This window comes from Entelurus aequoreus, linkage group LG20, assembly GCF_033978785.1.
Source record: "Entelurus aequoreus isolate RoL-2023_Sb linkage group LG20, RoL_Eaeq_v1.1, whole genome shotgun sequence".
Taxonomy (NCBI): domain Eukaryota; kingdom Metazoa; phylum Chordata; class Actinopteri; order Syngnathiformes; family Syngnathidae; genus Entelurus; species Entelurus aequoreus.
Genome location: NC_084750.1, coordinates 17205679 through 17227918, shown reverse-complemented (window position 1 = coordinate 17227918; position 22240 = coordinate 17205679). Strand labels below are relative to the sequence as shown.

At 39.9% G+C, this 22240-nt stretch overlaps 1 protein-coding gene across 4 annotated transcripts in view; it reads right to left on the bottom strand.

The window, feature by feature from the left end:
• Positions 1-1156: 1156 nt before the first annotated feature.
• Positions 1157-22240, bottom strand: part of LOC133635971 (chondroitin sulfate proteoglycan 5-like) — a 38323-nt gene continuing 17239 nt past the window's right edge. Inside the window, exons 5-6 of one of the 4 annotated variants that reach the window (XM_062029505.1) lie at positions 9185-9349; positions 1157-2110 (exon numbers count right to left, since the gene is read on the bottom strand). In XM_062029505.1, coding sequence (XP_061885489.1) covers positions 1610-2110; positions 9185-9349 — 666 coding nt within the window. In that variant the 3' untranslated portion in view covers positions 1157-1609. The remainder of the gene's footprint in view (positions 2111-9184; positions 9350-22240) is intronic. The other 3 variants (XM_062029502.1, XM_062029506.1, XM_062029504.1) reach the window with 3 other exon arrangements.

The following is a 22240-nucleotide window of genomic DNA, read 5'->3' as shown; positions in this document are numbered from 1 at the left end:
AGTAGAAAAATTGCCACCTTCTGTGACACATATTGTCCTGTTTTTTATGTTTAATTTTATTTCCACAATGTGCCAGTAAAAATACTTAACATAAAACAATAAATGCAGTGTTTTCTTCCACATTATGTTGTAGTATCATCCATTTATCGGGGAAAAACATGAAATAACCATATGGGCAAAAAATTGTTTTTTCTTCAAATACTATAAATGTACGCTATTTTCAGTAAAAATTGAAAAATTGCCACCTTGATGACCAAACAATTTGTATGCATTTTGCCCTGAATCTGCCTATAATTGCAAACTTTGTGTTTTTATTCGGTATCAACATTTCAGATACATTTTTTTTACATTTTGCCTCTTTGGTCAAAATGGTTTTTTAAGTTTAATTTTATTCCTACAATGTTCCAGTAAAAAAACACATAATATAAAATAATAAATGCAGTGTTTTCTTCCACATTATGTTGTAGTATCATCCATTTATTATTCAAAACATGAAATAACCATATGGGCTAACAAATTTTTTTTTTCAAATACTAAAAATGTACGCTTTTTTCAATAAAAGTAGAAAAATTGCCACCTTGTGTGACACATTGTCCTGTTTTTTATGTTTAATTTTATTTCCACTATGTTCCAGTAAAAAAATACTTAATAAAAATGCAGTGTTTCCTTTAACACTATGTTGTAGTATCATCCCTTTCAACCATTTATTATTTATAACATGAAATAACCTTTTTTTTTCTTCAAATATTAAAAATGTACGCTTTTTACAATAAAAGTAGAAAAATTGCTACCTTGTGTGACACATTGTCCTGTTTTTTATGTTTAATTTTATTTCCACAATGTGCCAGTAAAAATACTTAACATAAGACAATAAATGCAGTGTTTTCTTCCACATTATGTTGTAGTATCATCCATTTATTATTCAAAACATGAAAAAAACCATATGGGCGAAAATGTATTTTTCTTCAAATACTAAAAATGTATGCTATTTTCAATAAAAATGGAAAAATTGGCATCTTGTGTGACATATATTGTCCTGTTTTTAATGTTTAATTTTATTTCCACAATGTTGCAGTAAAAAAATACTTAATAAAAAAAAATGCAGTGTGTCCTTTAACACTATGTTGTAGTATCATCCATTTATTATTCATAACATGAAATAACCATTATTTTTCTTCAAATATTAAAAATGTACGCTTTTTTCAATAATAGTAGAAAAATGTTCCTGTTTTTGTTCAATTTTATTTCTACAAAACAATAAATGCAGTGTGTTCTACCACATTATGTTGTAGATATCATCCATTTATTGGGGAAAAACATGTCAAATGTATCAAAACATGAAATAATCATACATGCTAAAAAATGTGTAAAAACTACAAAAAAACGCAGGCTTTTTTTTTTTTTTGTAAAATAAGAGCTAAAAACTCCTCAGTGCTTACAGAAATTGGCACCTTGTTCACATCAATTTTGCGATCATGTGACCATTAAGTCCATCGATGTTATTTCCTCCATTTTTCAGTTTTCTTGAACTCTACGAGCCACTATAGCGAAGGGGATGTTAGAGAGTGGGAAATGGGGGATGCGTTAGTGTTTTTTGAAGGTGTTGAAGTCACGAGAGTGGTGGGAGGGATCGAGTGCTGACCGGGCTGCACTTGACTCTGGAGGAAGGTGACGATGGAGGATGAGTGAGATGAGGAGACGATGGAGATGAACGAATATGTCCGTCCTCTCTTTTCATTCCAGAACAGTAAGAACTGGAAGGCCGACCTTTGGGTGTGTGATGGCGCGTGGGAGCGGAGTAGCCCCCTGGTGCTGAGTGACGATTGAGTCCGGACGAGGGCTGCAGGAACGGGGAGGAGTGTCTCCCGCTGAGCGGCTCCCGGCTACCCTGGTAAGGATCCTGCAGGCCGGGTGGCTTTTTTTGCACCTTGGCTCTCTTGGGGGATTTTGCGGCGTGATGGGAGGCGGGGGAGTGAGAGTTGGGAGCGGCCGAGTCGCCGTTGTTTGCCACCTTGTAGAGGAAGACGTCGTAGTGGAGGGGAGGGCTCTTCTCTGGGTGGAGCTTCGCCTCTTTGGGGAGGAGCACCTCCAGACCAATAGTGACTCCGTCCTGGTGTGGAAATATGGCAAGTGGACAAGGGATGCAAACATCGGCAGGGAGGCGTACTGAATACAGCAGGGGTGCTCATTACGTCGACTGCGAGCTACCGGTCGATGGTGAAGGGTGTGTCAGTCCATCGCCAGCCAGGCATTAGTAGCGTGACGCACGTTGTGTAAACAATGCACACCGAGGCACAACACACGGCATGCTAGCAGCTAACGGGCTAGGATAGACTGACCATACGTCCTCTTTTCACCGGACATATCCTCTTTTGCGGAGCTGTCAGGGCGGAGTTTCTTAAAAGCCTCAAATGTCCGGCATTTTGAGTTAGGGTTGCGTGTATTTTCAATGTACGTTCAGGGTTAAGAAGGGGTTAAAAACAAAACAAATTGTACGTGCAGCAGCATTGGTGAGGGAGGGGCAGAGAGAGAGAGAGAGAGAGTTATGATAAACGCGCATGCGTCGCCAGGCTCTGCTTTTTATCCATAGATTTATCACATTTAATTTTTTATTATCTATAGCAGGGGTGTCAAAAGTGTGCCCCGGAGGCCATTTGCGGCCCACAGCTAATGTTTTAAAGGCCCACGGCACATTCTAAAAATACTATTAAAATGAACAAAAACATAACAAAAGTGGAATAAAAAAGCTTAAAGGTTAAATGTAATTTAGAAAAAGTTGCAATGTTGAGTAATTTTTAATAAGTTTTTCTTTCTTTCAAACTGTCATTGCTCAAAACATAATATTGAATCAAAATCAATGTTATTGTGAATTATTGACCTATCCAAGGTTCCCATTACTTCACATCAAATATTCCACTAATAAAAATATTTTTGGTGGAAGATTTTGCAAATTTGGTAAATAAATAACCAAAAAAATTTATATTTTGTTGTTTTCTTACTGTACCGAAAATGAACCGAACCGTGACCTCTAAACCGAGGTACGTACCGAACCGAAATTTTTGTGTACCGTTACAACCCTTTTATACACTACCGTTCAAAAGTTTGGGGTCACATTGAAATGTCCTTATTTTTGAAGGAAAAGCACTGTACTTTTCAATGAAGATAACTTTAAACTAGTCTTAACTTTAAAGAAATACACTCTATACATTGCTAGTGTGGTAAATGACTATTCTAGCTGCAATTGTCTGGTTTTTGGTGCAATATCTACATAGGTGTATAGAGGCCCATTTCCAGCAACTGTCACTCCAGTGTTCTAATGGTACAATGTGTTTGCTCATTGGCTCAGAAGGCTAATTGATGATTAGAAAACCCTTGTGCAATCATGTTCACACATCTGAAAACAGTTTAGCTCGTTACGGAAGCTACAAAACTGACCTTCCTTTGAGCAGGTTGAGTTTCTGGAGCATCACATTTGTGGGGTCAATTAAACGCTCAAAATGGCCAGAAAAAGAGAACTTTCATCTGAAACTCGACAGTCTATTCTTGTTCTTAGAAATGAAGGCTAGTCCACAAAGTTGTTTGGGTGACCCCAAACTTTTGAACGGTAGTGTATATATGATTAAGATTTTTATTACCAGACCGCTTCTATGTTAGCTACCTCTCTTTGTTTATAATGTATATTTTCTGCTGGATCTACTCTTTTTTTTTTTTATGCAGCCCTTTTTTTTGCTGCAGCTTTTACATATACTGTAATATTGTACATGGTAATTGGGATTTGATATATATATTGTGTATATTATATACTGCATATTATGTAAATATGACATATATGTTATATTTATATTGCTACTATGGTACATTTTTAGTCTACTTTATACCTTTTTGTTTTCGCCCTCTTTTTGTGCCCTGGTGTGCATTATTATCCTTTCCATCCTTATCCTTTTCATCCTTTGTAACTGAGCTACTGTGTGGAACAATTTCTCTTGTGCGAGTCTAAGTCTATATGTGTCATTTGTGCCATTTTTACGCTGCATGCTTTTTTAAAATATGCTCTAATGCAAAAAAAAAACACTCTTCCAGTATTGGATCTCATTAGAATACACAGGTGTTTGTAATATGTGGCCCCAATGAGTGAGTGGTACCTCGGGTTTTCATACGCACCACTTTTTGTTTGAAACGTTGCCCTTTAAGCATGTTTACTATGTGTGTATGGTTTATTTGTTCATCGAATGCACACAGAACGATGAACAACCAACCCCCTTGTCTGTCTGCTTTCTGGTGACGTGACGAGGCATTAAAACATGTCTGTGCTTTTTGTTTTTATCAAGTAGGACGGCAAAATAAGCCACTTGGGGCCAAAGAAAGTTGAGAGTGCCAGCACTTTAATAAAGAAGGTGAGAAACACCTTGCGCTTATTGCTGTCCACGCCAAAAAGACTCATTTATCCATTTTAATTAATCATTTATATGCTGTACTGTTCTCTGCATGTACAACTATTCTCTTTAACAGTGTTTTTCAACCTTTTTTTTTTTTTTAACCAAGGCACATTTTTCATTGACTAAATCCCGATGCACACTACCAGTAGAAAATGTTGAAAAATTGAAACTCAATTGCTTATATTGACAATATAAAGTCGCTCTCTTCAGAATTAATGCAAATTCAAAGTAGGCCTGCAAAGCAATTAGCTACCTGCTGCCACCTCCTGATGTGGAGGAGTATTTCATGTTTACCCTGCCAATCTCTCAACAGCACAGACACTCAACAACGGCACGTTATTTGCGGATTATAATTATAAATGTACAAAAAAATATTTTTCAGAACAATTAGGTGTAATCGCATCATTTCGCACGGCACACCACACAATATCTCACGGCACACTAGTGTGCCCCAGCACAGTGGTTGAAAAATACTGCTCTATAGAATATGTTGTGTATGAAAAAAGTACAAATTAATCAGATTTACTTGATTTTTTACTGGAAAAAATAATTTGTTGGACCATTTGATCAGACTATTTACGTATTTTTTGGACCGTATTAAAAGGCGCACTGCCGATGAGCGGGTCTATTCAGGTCTGTTTTCATACAAAAGGCGAACCGGCTTATAAGGCGCAATAAAGGAGTCATATTAGGATTTTTTTTCTAATGTAAAAGACTTCCGTGTGGTCTACATAACATGTAATGGTGGTTATTTGGTCAAAATGTTGCATAAATTATGTTTTACACATCCTCTTCAAGTTGCTTTCTGACAGTCGCTTCCGGATGCGCCGTTTTGTGGGCGGTCTTAATTACTCCGGCTCATCTTGGACAGCGTCTTCTCCCCGTCGTCTTTGTTGTAGCGGTGTAGCGTGCAAAGACGGGAGTGGAAGAAGTGTCAAAAGATGGAGCTAACTGTTTTAATGACATTCACACTTTACTTTAATCAATAACGGAGCAGCATCTCCTCAGCCGTGGCTCACTAGTGCAGCAACAACAAGGCCGGAAATGTGTCCCGTGAAAAACTGTCCATCCGGAACTCTCTAATAACTGAAGTTCCTTGGGTGAATAATGTAAACTCACTACACCGGTATGTTTTAGCGCTTTCATGGCGAGTTTACTGACAGATATAAGTAAGAACTTTACACTACTTTATATTAGAAATGGCAACAGCGGAGGATGAATGTCACATAACAAGAAGATAGAGAAAAAGAAGAAGCTTATCGACTACAGGCTCGTTACGGACTACAAAGGCGGACTCGCGCAAATTTTCAGGACTTATGCAGATCCCAAAAACAGATCCGCAGGTACCAGAAGGTAAGAAAAGTCGCTTTTGCATAATATTGCGAAACAAAACGCCAGATAATGTCTTATCTTATACACACACCATAATAATACTCCTATGTTGAAGCACAGTACAATCCATCAATCGGTGCGGCGTCATAGCTTACCAAAGTCGTACTAAAACATTTTGATAGATTTTTGAGCGCCGTGTGTATTGTTTTATATGTTAAATGGAACTTATAACATTTTGGTGTTGTTTACTTGAGTCGTATTCAGTGTTGGGACTAACGCGTTACTGTAACGCCGTTAGTTTCAGCGGTAACTAGTAATCTAACGCGTAATTTTTTATATTCAGTAACTCAGTTGCCGTTACTACATGATGCGTTACTGCGTTATTTGACGTTATTTTTTATGTAGTATCGGCTAGAAACAGAAGATCTGAGTGTGTTTTATTGGAGCGCTGCAGTGTCGTCCTTCTGAATGTTCTAGTGTCACAAGCCGGAGGCGCGCTCTGTGTGTGTCTGGGTGTGGGGAGGGGGGGGGGGGGCGTGTCTGTGTTTACTAACAACGGAGCCGCAGTCGAGTGTCTTAACATGGAGGTATTCTCACTTCTTTTTTTTGTCGAGCACAAAGAAAATAACATTTTAGTTAAATGTAAGTTGTGTCTTGGATCAAAGATCCCGTCTACTGCCCAAAACAACTATTCAAATCTGCCTGGTTAGGCTTTGTCTATGTCACGTGTGCCTACCTTAGGTGAAGCCAGGTTTACAGCTGTGTTGTTATTATGCTGTTTGTTACTTATGTATGTTATGTTGCAGCTATTTAAAATAGTTTTGTCAATATGTTCTGGCCTGAAATAAATTGGCCCTTTGAAACATATCTTTGTCTTTGTGTGTTGTATGTAGACCACATTGCTTAGCAGAGTTCAGTGATGCAAATGCATGTCAAGTTGATCAACATATTGTATTATTCTCCAGTGCAATAACTGTACTGAAATGAAGGCTAAAAGGGCATTAATGGGAGCTTTTTAAAAAAAAAGTAACTAAATAGTTACTTTTTACAGTAATGCATTACTTTTTGGTGTAAGTAACTGAGTTATTTTTGAAATAAAGTAACTAGTAACTGTAACTAGTTACTGGTTTTCAGTAACCAACCCAACACTGGTCATATTGCAGTCTACACGTATCCCTTATGTGTGACTGCCATCATATTGCAGTCTGCACGTACCGTATTTCCTTGAATAGCCGCGGGGGCGCTAATTAATTTAAAACCTCCTGTCACTCCGGCGTTTACCGGAAACCGGCGGGATGGCCGTGCATGCGGTAATTATTTTAAAACCTCTTCTCACTCCGGCGTTTACCAAAAGGAATGCGGTAAATTTAGGCGTGCGCTTTGAGTGTGATGTAAGCATACCATCATGAAAAGCACATTTAATAAAAAAAACGTTACTATGGTCTTACCTGTACTTATAAATGGAGTCCATTTGCAGCTCCTTCTGACCAAAAGCATCGATAACTTGTTTATAGAAGTCTTCCTTATTTTCTTTCTTCCGTTTTAAAAGTCTCTCTGTCTCGATGGAGATATTCCTTTAATTATTACCTCCTGCTTCCATTGAAAGTCCAGTTTAGAAAACGGTTTTATTTTAGATACCGGTATGTAATCCTCCATGTTAAAAGTTCAGGCAGAGGAAAAAAAAAATGTCTTGCTGCGTGTGTTCACTTCTTCTGCAGTACCGGAAGTCGCAAGAAGGATCACTAGCGCCCTCTACCACCAGGAGGCGGAACTATTTCATGACTCATACAGTATTTGACACACGCAGCTACGGTATGTTAATAAAACATAGCTGCTTACTGTTCTTTTTAGCATACTGTACCGGTATTCAATAGCTTGGACCTTAAATCCTACTGAATAGCTCTTTATCTTTTTTCCTTTGTGCGATTGTAAACTACTGAAAGCAGCTTCCTCCATTTTGAAAATGAGGACAGGTAAAGCGTCACTCGTGACGTAACGAATTTGACCCGGTGGAAGTTCTAGCCATATGCTAAATATTTAGCGAAACGAGTTTGACCCGGCGAAAATTATAGACATGCGATAATAAAATTAATATTTTGTGAAACGAATTTGATCCGGCGTCAATAATGAACCGGCGATAAGGCCAAGCATGCGTTAATTATTTTGAGAAACGAGTTTGACCCGGCAGTAATTCTAGACGTGCGAATACTATATTCCCTGCGCCAATTCAAGGAAATACGGTATCTCTTATGTGTGACTGCCATCTACTGGTCACACTTATCATTTCACCATGTACCAAATAAAATAGCTTTGAGGTCGGTAAGCACAACCAAAACTATTCCGTACAGTAGGCGCACCGGGTTATAAGGCGCACTGTCGAGTTTTGAGAAAATTACAGGATTTTAAGTGCGCCTTATAGTCCTAAAAATACGGTACTTTATTTTTTTACTGGAAAAAAATCATTTGTCGGACTATTAAGTAAAACCGAGGTTCAGGCACCACTGTATGGCATGTACATCCTCCTCCCATGGCGTTCTAATGCGCAAGGGTGGCTGTCCATGGTGCTGAATGGACAGTTTCCCTGTGTGTGTGTGTGTGTGTACGTGTGTGTGTGTGTGTGTGTGTGTGTGTGTGTGAGCAGCCTACTGTAGCACAAAAGCAGGGTCAGTGGAGCGTTCAGTTATTATTAGCGAGGGAGCAGCTGGGCGGCCGTTAGCTTCGTGAGCAGCAGACATGCAGACAAAAAAAGAGACACGCCAGAGGGGGAAGTAGAGCTCACAGGCAAGAGTTGAAGAAAATGAAAAAAGATTTATTCCCACCACTGTTAACTAGAATCCTCCATTTATAGCCAAAAAAGTAGAAAAGAACCTCAAGTACATAAAAGTATTACAAATCCCACAGAGAACCAAGACACAGTGTGTGTAGTATACAGACTCCAATATCCAAGCAAACACGTCATGTAATCTAGACACTTATCATTAGCAATGCCGAAACATGAAAAAAGTTGCGAGTACACGTCCACTTCATTTGCACATTTTTTTTCTCGTCATTATTTTCAGACACTTTGATAACACCGATGCATGCGAGCGGAGAGCGAGACAGTAAGGCGGGGCAGGCAGAGAGGGGGGCGGGGGACAGAATGGGAGACGATGGAGGCGTTCATTGGCCGTGAAAGACCAAGGCAGGAGCGTCAGAAGCGAGGAAAAGTCAGTCGTTAGTCGGTGGAGGAAGGAAAGAAAGCAAGCGGCGCCACTATGCAATCATTGTAAACATGTCGTATCCTTCAATTGTGTGCTTACTTTAACATCAGGCCTGACGGTGCACACTTTGTGCTGTGTGTGCTCTTCTTGGGGGCTCCACTCGGATTTGTATTGGGGGTTGGGATTTTATACCAAGTTGTTGTGGAGCATGTTTACCTCGGTGTTGTCGTCTGTGCTGTTGGGGGCCTGGCTATGGTCGTGGACCACGGAGGTGGGACGGTTGTTCTCGTGTTTGGGCGAGTGAGAGTTGAGGATGTTCATGGCGCCCTCTTCCTTGGGCGGGGGCGACTTTGCGTGGTCCTCCTGCTTCTTGGGGTCATCCTGTCGGGAAGGTGACTTGGTCTTTAGAAATGTAGTACACTTGGACACACAACTCAAGACAGAGAGAGCACTTGAAGTACATCGAGTGCAAAGGGCCTCATGACTGCTAATGGAAGTGTGCACACATCAGAGCTTCTCAAATAATTGTATTTCAATTCAAAATTCAATTTTTTAAAATGTCTGTCCCCTAGAGAGGGCTGGGCAGTAAATAATGGAGCTGATAGTATTTTGATTGGGGGGGGGGGCGCGTGAAAAATGTCTGTCCCCTAGAGGGGGCATGACAAAATATTGTAGCTCAATAGTATTTCGATTTAGAGGGCGGGGGTGCTTGAAAAATGTCTGTCACCTAGAGGAGGCATGACCGAAAATAAGGGAGCTCAATAGTATTTGGATTTAGGGGGGGTCGTGAAAAATGTCTGTCCTCTAGAGCAGTGGTCCCCAACCACCGGGCCGCGGCCCGGACTGATTGGTACCGGGCCGCACAACAAATTTAAAAAAAATAAAATAAAAAAAAAATTGTATTTTATTTTTTTACATTTTTTTTAATGAAATCAACGTAAAAAACACAATATATACATTATATATCAATATAGATCAATACAGTCTTCAGGGATATAGTCCGTAAGCACACATGATTGTATTTATTTATGTAAAAAAAAAATAAAAAATTTTTTTTTTTTTAAAATCCACCCCCCCACCGGTCCGTGGCACAAATTTTCAAGCGTTGACCGGTCCGCCGCTACAAAAAGGTTGGGGACCACTGCTCTAGAGGGGGCATGACAAAATAATGGAGCTCAATAGTATTTGGTTTTAGGGAGGGCGTGAAAAATATCTGTCCTCTAGAGGGGGCATGACAAAAAAATGGAGCTCAATAGTATTTGGATTGGGGGGTGGGGACGTGAAAAATGTCGGTCCCCTAGAGGGGGCATGACCGTAAATAATGGAGCTCAATAATATTTGGATTTGGGGGGGGTGAAAAATGTCTGTCCTCTAGAGCAGTGGTCCCCAACCTTTTTGTACTTGCGGACCGGTCAATGCTTGAAAATTTGTCCCACGGACCGGGGGGGGAAGGGTAGTAAAAAAAAAAATATATATATATATTTTTTTTTTTTGTCATAAAGAAATACAATCAATTGTGCTTACGGACTGTATCCCTGCAGACTGTATTGATTTATATTGATATATAATGTATATATTGTGTTTTTTATGTTGATTTAATTAAAAAAAAAAAAAATAAATAAATAATTTATTTTTTTAACTTCTTGTGCGGCCGCGGCCCGGTACCAATTGGTCCACGGACCGGTACCGGGCCGCGGCCCGGTGGTTGGGGACCACTGCTCTAGAGGGGGCATGACAAAGTAATGGAGCTCAATAGTATTCCGATTGAGGGGGGAAGTGAGGGTGCGTGAAAAATGTATGTCACCTAGAGGGGGCATGACAAAACAATGGAGCTCAATAGTGTTTTGATTGAGGGGGGCGTGAAAAATGTATATCCTCTACAGGGGGCATGACAAAATAATGGAGCTCAATAGTATTCCGATTGAGGTGGGAAGTGAGGGGGCGTGAAAAATGTATGTCACCTAGAGGGGGCATGACAAAATAATTGGAGCTCAATAGTGTTTTGATTGAGGGGGGCGTGAAAAATATATATCCTCTACAGGGGGCATGACAAAATAATTGGAGCTCAATAGTGTTTTGATTGAGGGGGGCGTGAAAAATATATATCCTCTACAGGGGGCATGACAAAATAATGGAGCTCAATAGTATTCCAATTGAGGGGGGAAGTGAGGGGGTGTGAAAAATGTATGTCCTCTAGGGGGGGCATGCCAAAATAATGGAGCTCAATAGTATTTTGATTTAGGGGGGGCGTGAAAAATGTCTGTCCTCTAGAGGCGGCATAACAAAATAATGGAGCTCAGTGGTACTGTGTAACGATTCAGGGGAAGGGACGGGAGAAATATCTGTCCCCAAAAGGAGGCATGACCGTATATAATGGAACTTAATAGTATTTCGATTTAGGGTGTGTGTGAAAAATGTCTGTCCCCTAGAGGGGGCATGACAAAATGATGGTGCTCAACAGTATTTCGATTTAGGGGGACGTGAAAAATGTGTCCCCTAGAGGGGGCATGACTGAAAATAAGGGAGCTCAATAGTATTTCGATTTAGGGGGGACGTGAAAAATGTCTGTCCCCAATTGGGGGCATGATCGTAAATAATGCAGCTCAATAGTATTTGGATTTAGGGGGGGGCTTGAAAAATGTCTGTCCCCTAGAGCAGTGGTCCCCAACCACCGGGCCGTGGCCCGGTACCGGTCCGTGGATCGATTGGTACCGGGCCGCACAAGAAATTAAAAAAAATAAATAAATAAATTTTTTTAATTCATTTTTTATTAAATTAACATAAAAAACAAGATACACTTACAATTAGTGCACCAACCCAAAAAATCTCCCTCCCCCTTTACACTCATTCACACAAAAGGGTTGTTTCTTTCTGTTATTAATATTCTGGTTCCTACATTATATATCAATATAGATCAATACAGTCTGCAGGGATACAGTCCGTAAGCACGCATGATTGTATTTTTTAATGACAAAAAATTAAAAATTAAAGTTTTATTTTTTTATAAATGTCTGTCTGGAGCTCAATAGTATTTGGATTTAGGGGGGGGGGCGTGAAAAATGTCTGTCCCCTAAAGCGGCCATGACAAAATAATGGAGCTCATTGGTACTGTATATCGATTCGGGGGAGGGGACGGGAAATATGTCTGTCGCCAAAAGGAGCCATGACTGTAAATAATGGAGCTCAATAGTATTTCGATTTAAGGGGGGGGGTGAAAAATGTCTGTCCCCTAGAGGGGGCATGGCAGAAAATAATTGAGCTCAGTAGTATTTTAAGTCAGAGTGGGCGTGAACAATGTGTGTCCCTTAGAGGGGGCATGACAGAAAATATTTGAAATCAATAATGGGGGGCGTGAAAAATGTCTGTCCCCTATGGGAGGCATTACAAATAATTGAGAAGCACTGGCATGCATACAGCTACTTAGACAGGTAACTTGATCATTATTGTGTACTGTACAACACAAGCGTGTGTACTGTACAACACAAGAGTGTGTACTGTACAACACAAGAGCTACAACAACACAATCTAATGAGATCCAATACAAGAGCTGGAACACTAACACGTCTGTAAATGGATGCAAAGTGTCTTGTTTTCATCAATGATGTTTAATATTATGGAAGCACAATATAGTTCACTGAAGGCCTCATCGACAATAAATACTGAGAATGATTATATTTGTTACTCAAGATGCGATGGTAAAACCCTTTTTCAAACATGACACCTCTGAACCAATATGGCAGACGACCTTGAACAACACTTGAACGCCCTGAAAAGCAGAGGTAACGTAATTCATATTAACACGTCTCTGGTGTGTACCAGTGGCCATGGAGAGGTTAAGCCGGGGGTCTGCAACCTGCGGCTCTTTAGCGCTGCCCTAATGTTTTACCTTGAAAATAATTTTTTACCTCGAAAATAATTTTTTACCTTGAAAATCAACTTTTACCTTGAAAATCAACTTTTACCTTGAAAATCATCTTTTACCTTGAAAATAATTTTTTACCTTGAAAATCATTTTTTGCCTTGAAAATCAACTTTTACCTTGAAAATAATTTTTTGCCTTGAAAATCAACTTTTGCCTTGAAAATCAGTTTTTACCTTGAAAATCAGTTTTTACCTGGAGCTTTTTCAAAAATGTATGAAAATAGAAAAAGATGGGGGGGGAAAAAATAATTTTTTACCTTGAAAATCATTTTTTGCCTTAAATAATTTTTTGCCTTGAAAATCAGTTTTTACCTTGAAAATCAGTTTTTACCTTGAAAATAATTTTTTAACCTTGAAAATCAGTTTTTACCTGGAGCTTTTTCAAAAATTTATGAAAATAGAAAAAGATGGGGGGGGGGGGGATATATTATTTTTGTTTTAATATGGTTTTCGTAGGAGGACAAACATGACACAAACCTCCCTAATTGTTAGAAACCCCACTGTTTATATTAAACATGATTCTCTGATGAGAGTATGTGGCGAGCGCCGTTTTGTCCTACTAATTTTGGCAGTCCTTGAACGCACCGTAGTTTGTTTACATGTACAACTTTCTTCAACGATCCCAGAGAAAGACATATTTTATGCCACTCCTTCTTTGTCTCATTTTGTCCACCAATCTTTTCATGATGTGTGTGAATGCACAAAGGTGAACTTTGTTGATGTCATCGACTTGTGTGGAGTGCAAGCTAATCGATGCTAACATGCTATTTAGGCTAGTTTTACGTACGTATTGCATCATTATGCCTCACTTGTAAGTATATTTGAGCTCATTTCATTTCCTATGTCCTGTATTTATTTTACATCTGCATGTCTCGTGACATATTATCTGTATGTAATATTGGCTGCATTTCTGATAGTGGTTTGTGTGCCGTTATAGACCACAGCAAACGTAACCCAGTTTGCATAGATTGTTATAAATCCATTCGAAGAAGACAGCCCGCCATTTCCTTTAACTTTGACACACACATCTATATCTTTGGTCATTGGAAGCCAGTGATTTAGAGGAGTTATCTCACCCTCTGAGAAGCATGTGTTGTACTATGTGTTTTCCAATGTTGTAAAAATGGGTAGAATAAATACACTATATTGCCACCTGCCTTGACTCACATATGAACTTGAAGTGCCATCCCATTCCTAACCCATAGGGTTCAATATGATGTCGGTCCACCTTTTGCAGCTATTACAGCTTCAGCTCTTCTGGGAAGGCTGTCCACAAGGTTGCGGAGTGTGTTTATTGGAATTTTCGACCATTCTTCCAAAAGCGCATTGGTGAGGTCACACACTCTCAGTCTCCGTTCTAATTCATCCCAAAGGTGTTCTATCGGGTTCAGGTCAGGACTCTGTGCAGGTCAGTCAAGTTAATCTACACCAGGCTCTGTCATCCATGTCTTTATGGACCTTGCTTTGTGCACAGGTGCACATTCATGTTGGAAGAGGAAGGTTGGTAGCATGGAATTGTCCAAAATGTTTTTGGTATCCTGGAGCATTCAAAGTTCCTTTCACTGGAACTAAGGGGCCAAGCCCAACTCCTGAAAGACAACCCCACACCATAATTCCTCCTCCACCAAATTTCACACTCGGCACAATGCAGTCCGAAATGTAGCGTTCTCCTGGCAACCTCCAAACCCAGACTGGTCCATCAGATTGCCAGATGGAAAAGCGTGATTTATCACTCCAGAGAACGCGTCTCCACTTGATTTTATACACCTGTGGCCGTGCCAAGTGATTAAGACACCTGATTCTGATCATTTGGATGGGTGGTGTTGCGTCAGACCAGCTCTTCCTCCAAGGGAATCTAAGTTACTGGTCAATCCAAAGTTCTTTCGATGACATATATGCTGAGTAAGAAGGACCACCAAGACAGAATAGGAATATTATCAAGTTTTACTAAAGCTTTAGGAGAATCACCTAGACCAGGGGTCGGCAACCCGCGGCTCCGGAGCCGCATGCGGCTCTTTGACCACTCTGATGCGGCTCAGCTGCATACTTGCCGACCCTCCCGATTTTCCCAGCATACTTGCCGACCCTCCCGATTTTCCCAGGAGATTTACGGATCTCAGTGCCTCTCCTAGTAATCTCCCGGGGCAAATGTTCTCCGATTTTCACCCAAACAACTAAATTAAGGGCGTCCCGTAATGGCACTGCATTTATTGTCCTCTATAACCTGTACAAACAGCGTGCCAGCCCGGCCACATGTTGTATGTAGCTTTTACTTGCACACGTAGGAGACAGCAAGGCATACTTGGTCAACAGCCACACAGCTTACACTGACGGTGACCGTATAAAACAACTTTAACACTGTTACGTTACAAATATGCGCCACACTGTGAACCCACACCAAAAAAGAATGACAAACACATTTCTGGAGAACATCCGCACCGTAACACAACATAAACACAACAGCACAAATACCCAGAATCCCATGCAGCCCTTACTCTTCCGGTCTACATTATACACCCCCCCCCCCCCCCCCCCCCCCCCCCTCCGTGCGGGGTGTATAATGTAGACCGGAAGAGTTAGGGCTGCATGGGATTCTGGGTATTCGTTCTGTTGTGTTTATGTTGTGTTACGGTGCGGATGTTCTCCAGAAATGTGTTTGTCATTCTTTTTTGGTGTGGGTTCACAGTGTGGCGCATATTTGTAACGTAACAGTGTTAAAGTTGTTTTATACGGCCACCGTCAGTGTGACCTGTGTGGCTGTTGACCAAGTATGCCTTGCTGTCACTTACTTGTGCAATCAGAAGCTGCATTCAACATGTGGCCGAGCAGGTACACTGTTTGAGCAGGTTGTAGAGGGCGCTAAAGTCAGTGCCATCACGCCCTGAAATTCGGGAGTGTCCCGGAAAAATTGGGAGGGTTGGCAAGTATGCGACTATCAAGCGCCATTCATTTAAAACTTGCGGGCCGCAATAACATTACATTTTCATATTAAGGTGCAGGCTGGGGCATGTGTCTGAGACCCCTGGTTAAAACATAGCACAAAGCAAAAAAAGCTTTGTATGCAGTGTTATTTCATTTTAAATTTTCAAAAGAGTATTGTGGCTCCCATTGTTTTCTTTAATTTGTGAAACTTGTCAAAATGGCTCTTTGAGTGGTAAAGGTTGCCGACCCCTGACCTAGACCAATACATTCATATTGGCTACTTTAGTTGGTCTGACAATCAAACGGAAAAGCCAACTCCTTGCACACAAACAAAGCCCCCATATCTCCCCCTCGCAACACAGATAAGAAAAGAGTGGGGGTTGTATTTCACATTCCGATGGTTTAAGACACTAAACAGACCTCTGAACACAAGAGAAACTAGTAGAATATACCAAGGAAAAGTACTAGCTACTCTAAACATGGCTATGTACCGTATTTTTTGGACTATAAGTCTCAGTTTTTTTCATAGTTTGGCCGGGGGTGCGATTTATACTCTGGAGCGACTTATGTGTGAAATTATTATCACATTACCGTAAAATAACAAATAATATTATTTAGCTCATTCACGTAAGAGACTAGACGTATAAGATTTCATGGGATTTAGCGATTAGGAGTGACAGATTGTTTGGTAAACGTATAGCATGTTCTATATGTTATAGTTATTTGAATGACTCTTACCATAATATGTTACGTTAACATACCAGGCACGTTCTCAGTTGGTTATTTATGCCTCATATAACGTACACTTATTCAGCCTGTTGTTCACTATTCTTTATTTATTTTAAATTGCCTTTCAAATGTCTATTCTTGGTGTTGGATTTTATCAAATACATTTCCACAAAAAATGCGACTTATACTCCAGTGCGACGTATATATGTTTTTTTCCTTCTTTATTATGCATTTTCGGCCGGTGCGACTTATACTCCGGAGCGACTTGTACTCCGGAGCGACTTATACTCGGAAAAATACGGTAAAAAGAAAGAACTCTTAAACATATATGCATTCTCCACAGTGGCCAAATACTTTTGGCAATATAGTGTATTACATTTCAACATTTCTGCCAACGAAGATTTGTGTCAGCCTGCGTCGCATAGTCATTTTGATAGTAGGCTAATATAGAAACGTATATGATGTGTTGACTTCATTATAGCACTTATAGAAGGGTTTTATTTTTTTGCGGCTCCAGACAGATTTTTTTTTTGTATTTTTGGTCCAATATGGCTCTTTCAACCTTTTGGGTTGCCTACCCCTGGGTTAGGCAGTATAGAAAATTAAAAAAATAATGACCTTTACTGTACTTTACTGTAAAAAAAAAAAATATATATATATATATATATATATATATATATATATATATATATATATATATATATATATATATATATATATGCTTAAAAAAAAGGACAAAAAATCAAATCAGCCATCTGACATTTTAACTGGTGCAGAGCGGTCCATGTGCCTGCGGGGGCTTTTTAGCCTCTGCACCTGACATTTAGAGCTCATCTATAACCGCACTGAAATGCCAGCAAAACATCCCGTTAGCTCAGCCAAACGTGGCAAATTGCATTTAGAATTCACGCTGCATGAACCGCGATGTCGTTATAAAGTCTCTCTAAACGTAACCTGTCCTCCTGCGTGCCGCATTAAGCCGGGGCTTGTGTGACCGCCGTCGAGTGGAAATTAGAGGCCGCGCGCGTCTGCGTGTGTCAGCTCGTTGAGGGCATCCATTGATTGGCGTGTCACCGACAGCTGAAGGTCACATGCACAGCGGGCGTTAAGTGGGCCACCATCGATTGATCATACGGGGCCAGGGCTGGACACAAACGTCCCCTTCTCACTGTCGTGTCCATAAGTTTTAATGACTGTTATCTGCTGCTTCGTTTGCATTATTAAACACAAAATATTGAAACTAAATGACCACTAAGGTGCGGTCAGCAATTAAACAGTCAAGAGAGAAAGCTAATGATTGTATCCCGCCTGGATGCATTACATTTATAGTTATGAGATGTTTCATAACCAAAATCATCACATTCAATTTGGAAACATTGTTTTTTTTACAATTGGGGTACACATCATTTAATTTGGCCCTCGAAAGCCTGGAAATAATATGCGTCATTAAAGTACTTTATATTGTCTTACTAAATGTATTAGTTGTTTCCATTTTGACAGAAAAAACACATGTACTCAATGCAATCGCATATTTTTTCAACATAAATATTATAACCATCCATTCATCCATTTTCTACCGCTTGTCCCTTTCTTATAATGTAACAAATATATGATCATACATTCAAACAATATGTTTGTTAAACTAGAAATAAATGCTTTTTATCTGCTAGACTTGTGATTTCATCAAATTGTCAAAAAATGGAGCTCAATAGTATTTTGATTGGGGGGTGAAAAATGTCTTCCCCCTAGAGGGGGCATGACAAAATAATGGAGTTCAATAGTATTTCGATTGAGGGGGGGGCGTAAAAAATGTCTGTCCCCTTGAGGGGGCATGACAAAATAATGGAGTTCAATAGTATTTCGATTGAGGGGGGGCGTGAAAAATGTCTGTCCCCTAGAGGGGGCATGACAAAATAATAGAGTTCAATAGTATTTCGATTGAGGAGTGTGTGAAAAATGTTGGTCATCTAGAGGTGGCATGACAAAATAATGGAGTTCAATAGTATTTCGATTGAGGGGGGGCGTGAAAAATGTCTGACCCCTAGAGGGGCATGACAAAATAATGGAGTTCAATAGTATCTCGATTGAGGGGGGGGGGGTGAAAAATGTCTGTCCCCTAGAGGGGGCATGACGAAATAATAGAGTTCAATAGTATTTCGATTGAGGGGTGTGTGAAAAATGTTGGTCCCCTAGAGGAGGCATGACAAAATAATGGAGGTTAATAGTATTTCGATTGAGGGGGGGCGTGAAAAATGTCTGTCCCCTAGAGGGGGCATGACAAAATAATAGAGTTCAATAGAATTTCGATTGAGGGGGGGCGTGAAAAATGTCTGACCCCTAGAGGGGCATGACAAAATAATGGAGTTCAATAGTATTTCGATAGAGGGGGGGGGGGCGTGAAAAATGTCTGTCCCCTAGAGGGGGAATGACAAAATAATAGAGTTCAATAGTATTTCGATTGGGGGTGTGTGAAAAATGTTGGTCCTCTAGAGGTGGCATGACAAAATAATGGAGTTCAATAGTATTTCGATTGAGGGGGGGCGTGAAAAATGTCTGTCCCCTAGAGGGGGCAAGACAAAATAATATAGTTAAATAGTATTTCGATTGAGGGGGGCGTGAAAAATGTCTGTCCCCTAGAGGGGGCATGACAAAATAATGGAGTTCAATAGTATTCCGATTGAGGGGGGCGTGAAAAATATCTGACCCCTAGAGGGGCATGACAAAATAATGGAGTTCAATAGTATTTCGATTGAGGGGGGGCGTGAAAAATGTCTGTCCCCTAGAGGGGGCATGACAAAATAATAGAGTTCAATAGTATTTCGATTGGGGGTGTGTGAAAAATGTTGGTCCTCTAGAGGTGGCATGACAAAATAATGGAGTTCAATAGAATTTCGATAGAGGAGGGGCCTGAAAAATGTCTGTCCCCTAAAGGGGGCATGACAAAATAATAGAGTTCAATAGTATTTCGATTGAGGGTTGTGTGAAAAATGTTGGTCCTCTAGAGGTGGCATGACAAAATAATGGAGTTCAATAGTATTTCGATTGAGGGGGGGCGTGAAAAATGTCTGACCCCTAGAGGGGCATGACAAAATAATGGAGGTTAATAGTATTTCGATTGGGGGGGAGGGCGTGAAAAATGTCTGTCCCCTTGAGGGGGCCATGACAAAATAACGGAGCTCAATAGTATTTCGATTGGGAGGAGGGGGGGGGGTGAAAAATGTCTGTCCTTTAGAAGGGGCATGACAAAATAATGGAGCATATTTGTTTTAAACATAAATATTATAATGTAACAAATATATGATCATACATTCAAAATGCTTTTTATCTGCTTGACTTATGATTTCATCAAATTGTCAAATAATGGAGCTCAATAGTATTTCGATTGAGGGGGGGGGCGTGAAAAATTGCTGTCCCCTAGAGGGGGCATGACAAAATAATGGATCTCAATAGTATTTCGCTTAAAGGGGTGTGTGAAAAATGTTGCTCCTCCAGAGGTGGCATGACAAAATAATGAAGTTCAGTAGTATTTCGATTGAGGGGGGGCGTGAAAAATGTATGTCCCCTAGAGGGGGCATGACAAAATAATGGAGCTCAATAGTATTTCGCTTGAGGGGTGTGTGAAAAATGTTGCTCTTCCGGAGATGGCATGACAAAATAATGGAGTTCAATAGTATTTAAATTGAGGGGGGCGTGAAAAATGTCTGTCCTCTAGCGGGGGCATGACAAAATAATGGAGTTCAATAGTATTTCGATTGAGGGGGGTGTGAAAAATGTTGGTCCTCTAGAGGTGGCATGACAAAATAATGGAGTTCAATAGTATTTCGATTGAGGGGGGGCGTGAAAAATGTCTGTCCCCTAGAGGGGGCATGACAAAATAATGGAGGTTAATAGTATTTTGATTGGGGGGGGGGGGGTGAAAAATTTCTGTCCCCTAGAGGGGGCATGACAAAATAACGGAGCTCAATAGTATTTCGATTGAGAGGAGGAGGAGGGGGGGGGGTGAAAAATGTCTGTCCTTTAGAGGGGGCATGACAAAATAATGGAGCATAATTTTTTAAAACATGAATATTATAATGTAACAAATATATGATCATACATTCAAAATGCTTTTTATCTGCTTGACTTATGATTTCATCAAATTGTCAAATAATGGAGCTCAATAGTATTTCGATTGAGGGGGGGCGTGAAAAATGTATGTCCCCTAGAGGGGGCATGACAAAATAATGGAGCTCAATAGTATTTCGCTTGAGGGGTGTGTGAAAAATGTTGCTCCTCCGGAGATGGCATGACAAAATAATTGAGTTCAATAGTATTTTGATTGAGGGGGGGCGTGAAAAATGTCTGACCCCTAGAGGGGCATGACAAAATAATGGAGTTCAATAGTATCTCGATTGAGGGGGGGGGGTGTGTTTTAAAACATAAATATTATAATGTAACAAATATATGATCATACATTCAAAATGCTTTTTATCTGCTTGACTTATGATTTCAAAGCAAGTTATTCATCCAACTGTCACATTTGATAAATAGATTTTAAAGCGACTTTATGAAATTTACTGTGGTTTTACAGCATTTTACTGTACATGAAAAAAACCGTACCACTGTTTTTTGACCATAAAATGCTGGCAACTGAGCTGCCATTTTTTAAATGTAAAAAAACGGTGGTACTGTTTTGCTATTCACAATAGTACACGGTAAAATCCGGCAGCTAAGTTGCCAGAATTTTACTGTAAAAATGCAGTTTTATATTTACAGTAAAAAAAAAAAACACTGTAAATTTTACGGTAAAATTCTATCAACCAGTGAAAAACAGTGGTACTGTTTTTTTTTTCATTTACAGTAACATGCTGAAAAAAAAACACTAAATTTTTGCGATTGACCTGTCAGTTTTTTACTGTAAAATCTACACTTTTTTAACATTGTACATAAAAACAAATCATCAAATGCATAGGCAATTGTGTAATATCATTCACTGTTAGAAGGGGCCAGCATAACGGCAATATTGCCCTCAATTAAAACAAGTTTGACACCCCTGACATGGGGTATTCGTTTTTATTCGAAGACCTAATAAACTTTTACAAGTCATCTGAGACTTTTCTGCTTGGATTAGATAAGATCGTCTCACAAATGGTGTTTCCCACACTTATGATCAAAGTAACATAAACACTTTGCAAGTCATAAATGGATGCTTACAGTAACTGCAGGGTAACGGGGGACTCTAACATGCTTCAAGTAGCCAAACAGTGAGTTTATTCAAACCTATCCAAAGTGTGGTTACATTTCCAAAAATGGGAACGCAAAACGGCACAATGTAAAGCGAAAAGGCTGAAATGTTGATGATTACTGAGAATAACACAAGGTTTTTTATTAGCCTTGTTACTAGAGATGTCCGATAATGGCTTTTTTGCCGATATCTGATATTCCGATATTGTCCAACTCTTAACTACCGATTCCGCTATCAACCGATACCGATATATACAGTCGTGGAATTAACACATTATCATGCCTAATTTTGTTGTGATGCCCCGCTGGATGCATTAAACAATGTAACAAGGTTTTCCAAAATAAATCCACTGAAGTTATGGAAAAAAAAATGCCAACATGGCACTGCCATATTTATTATTGAAGTCACAAAGTGCTTTTTTTTTTTTTAACATGCCTCAAAACAGCAGCTTGGAATTTGGGACATGCTCTCCCTGA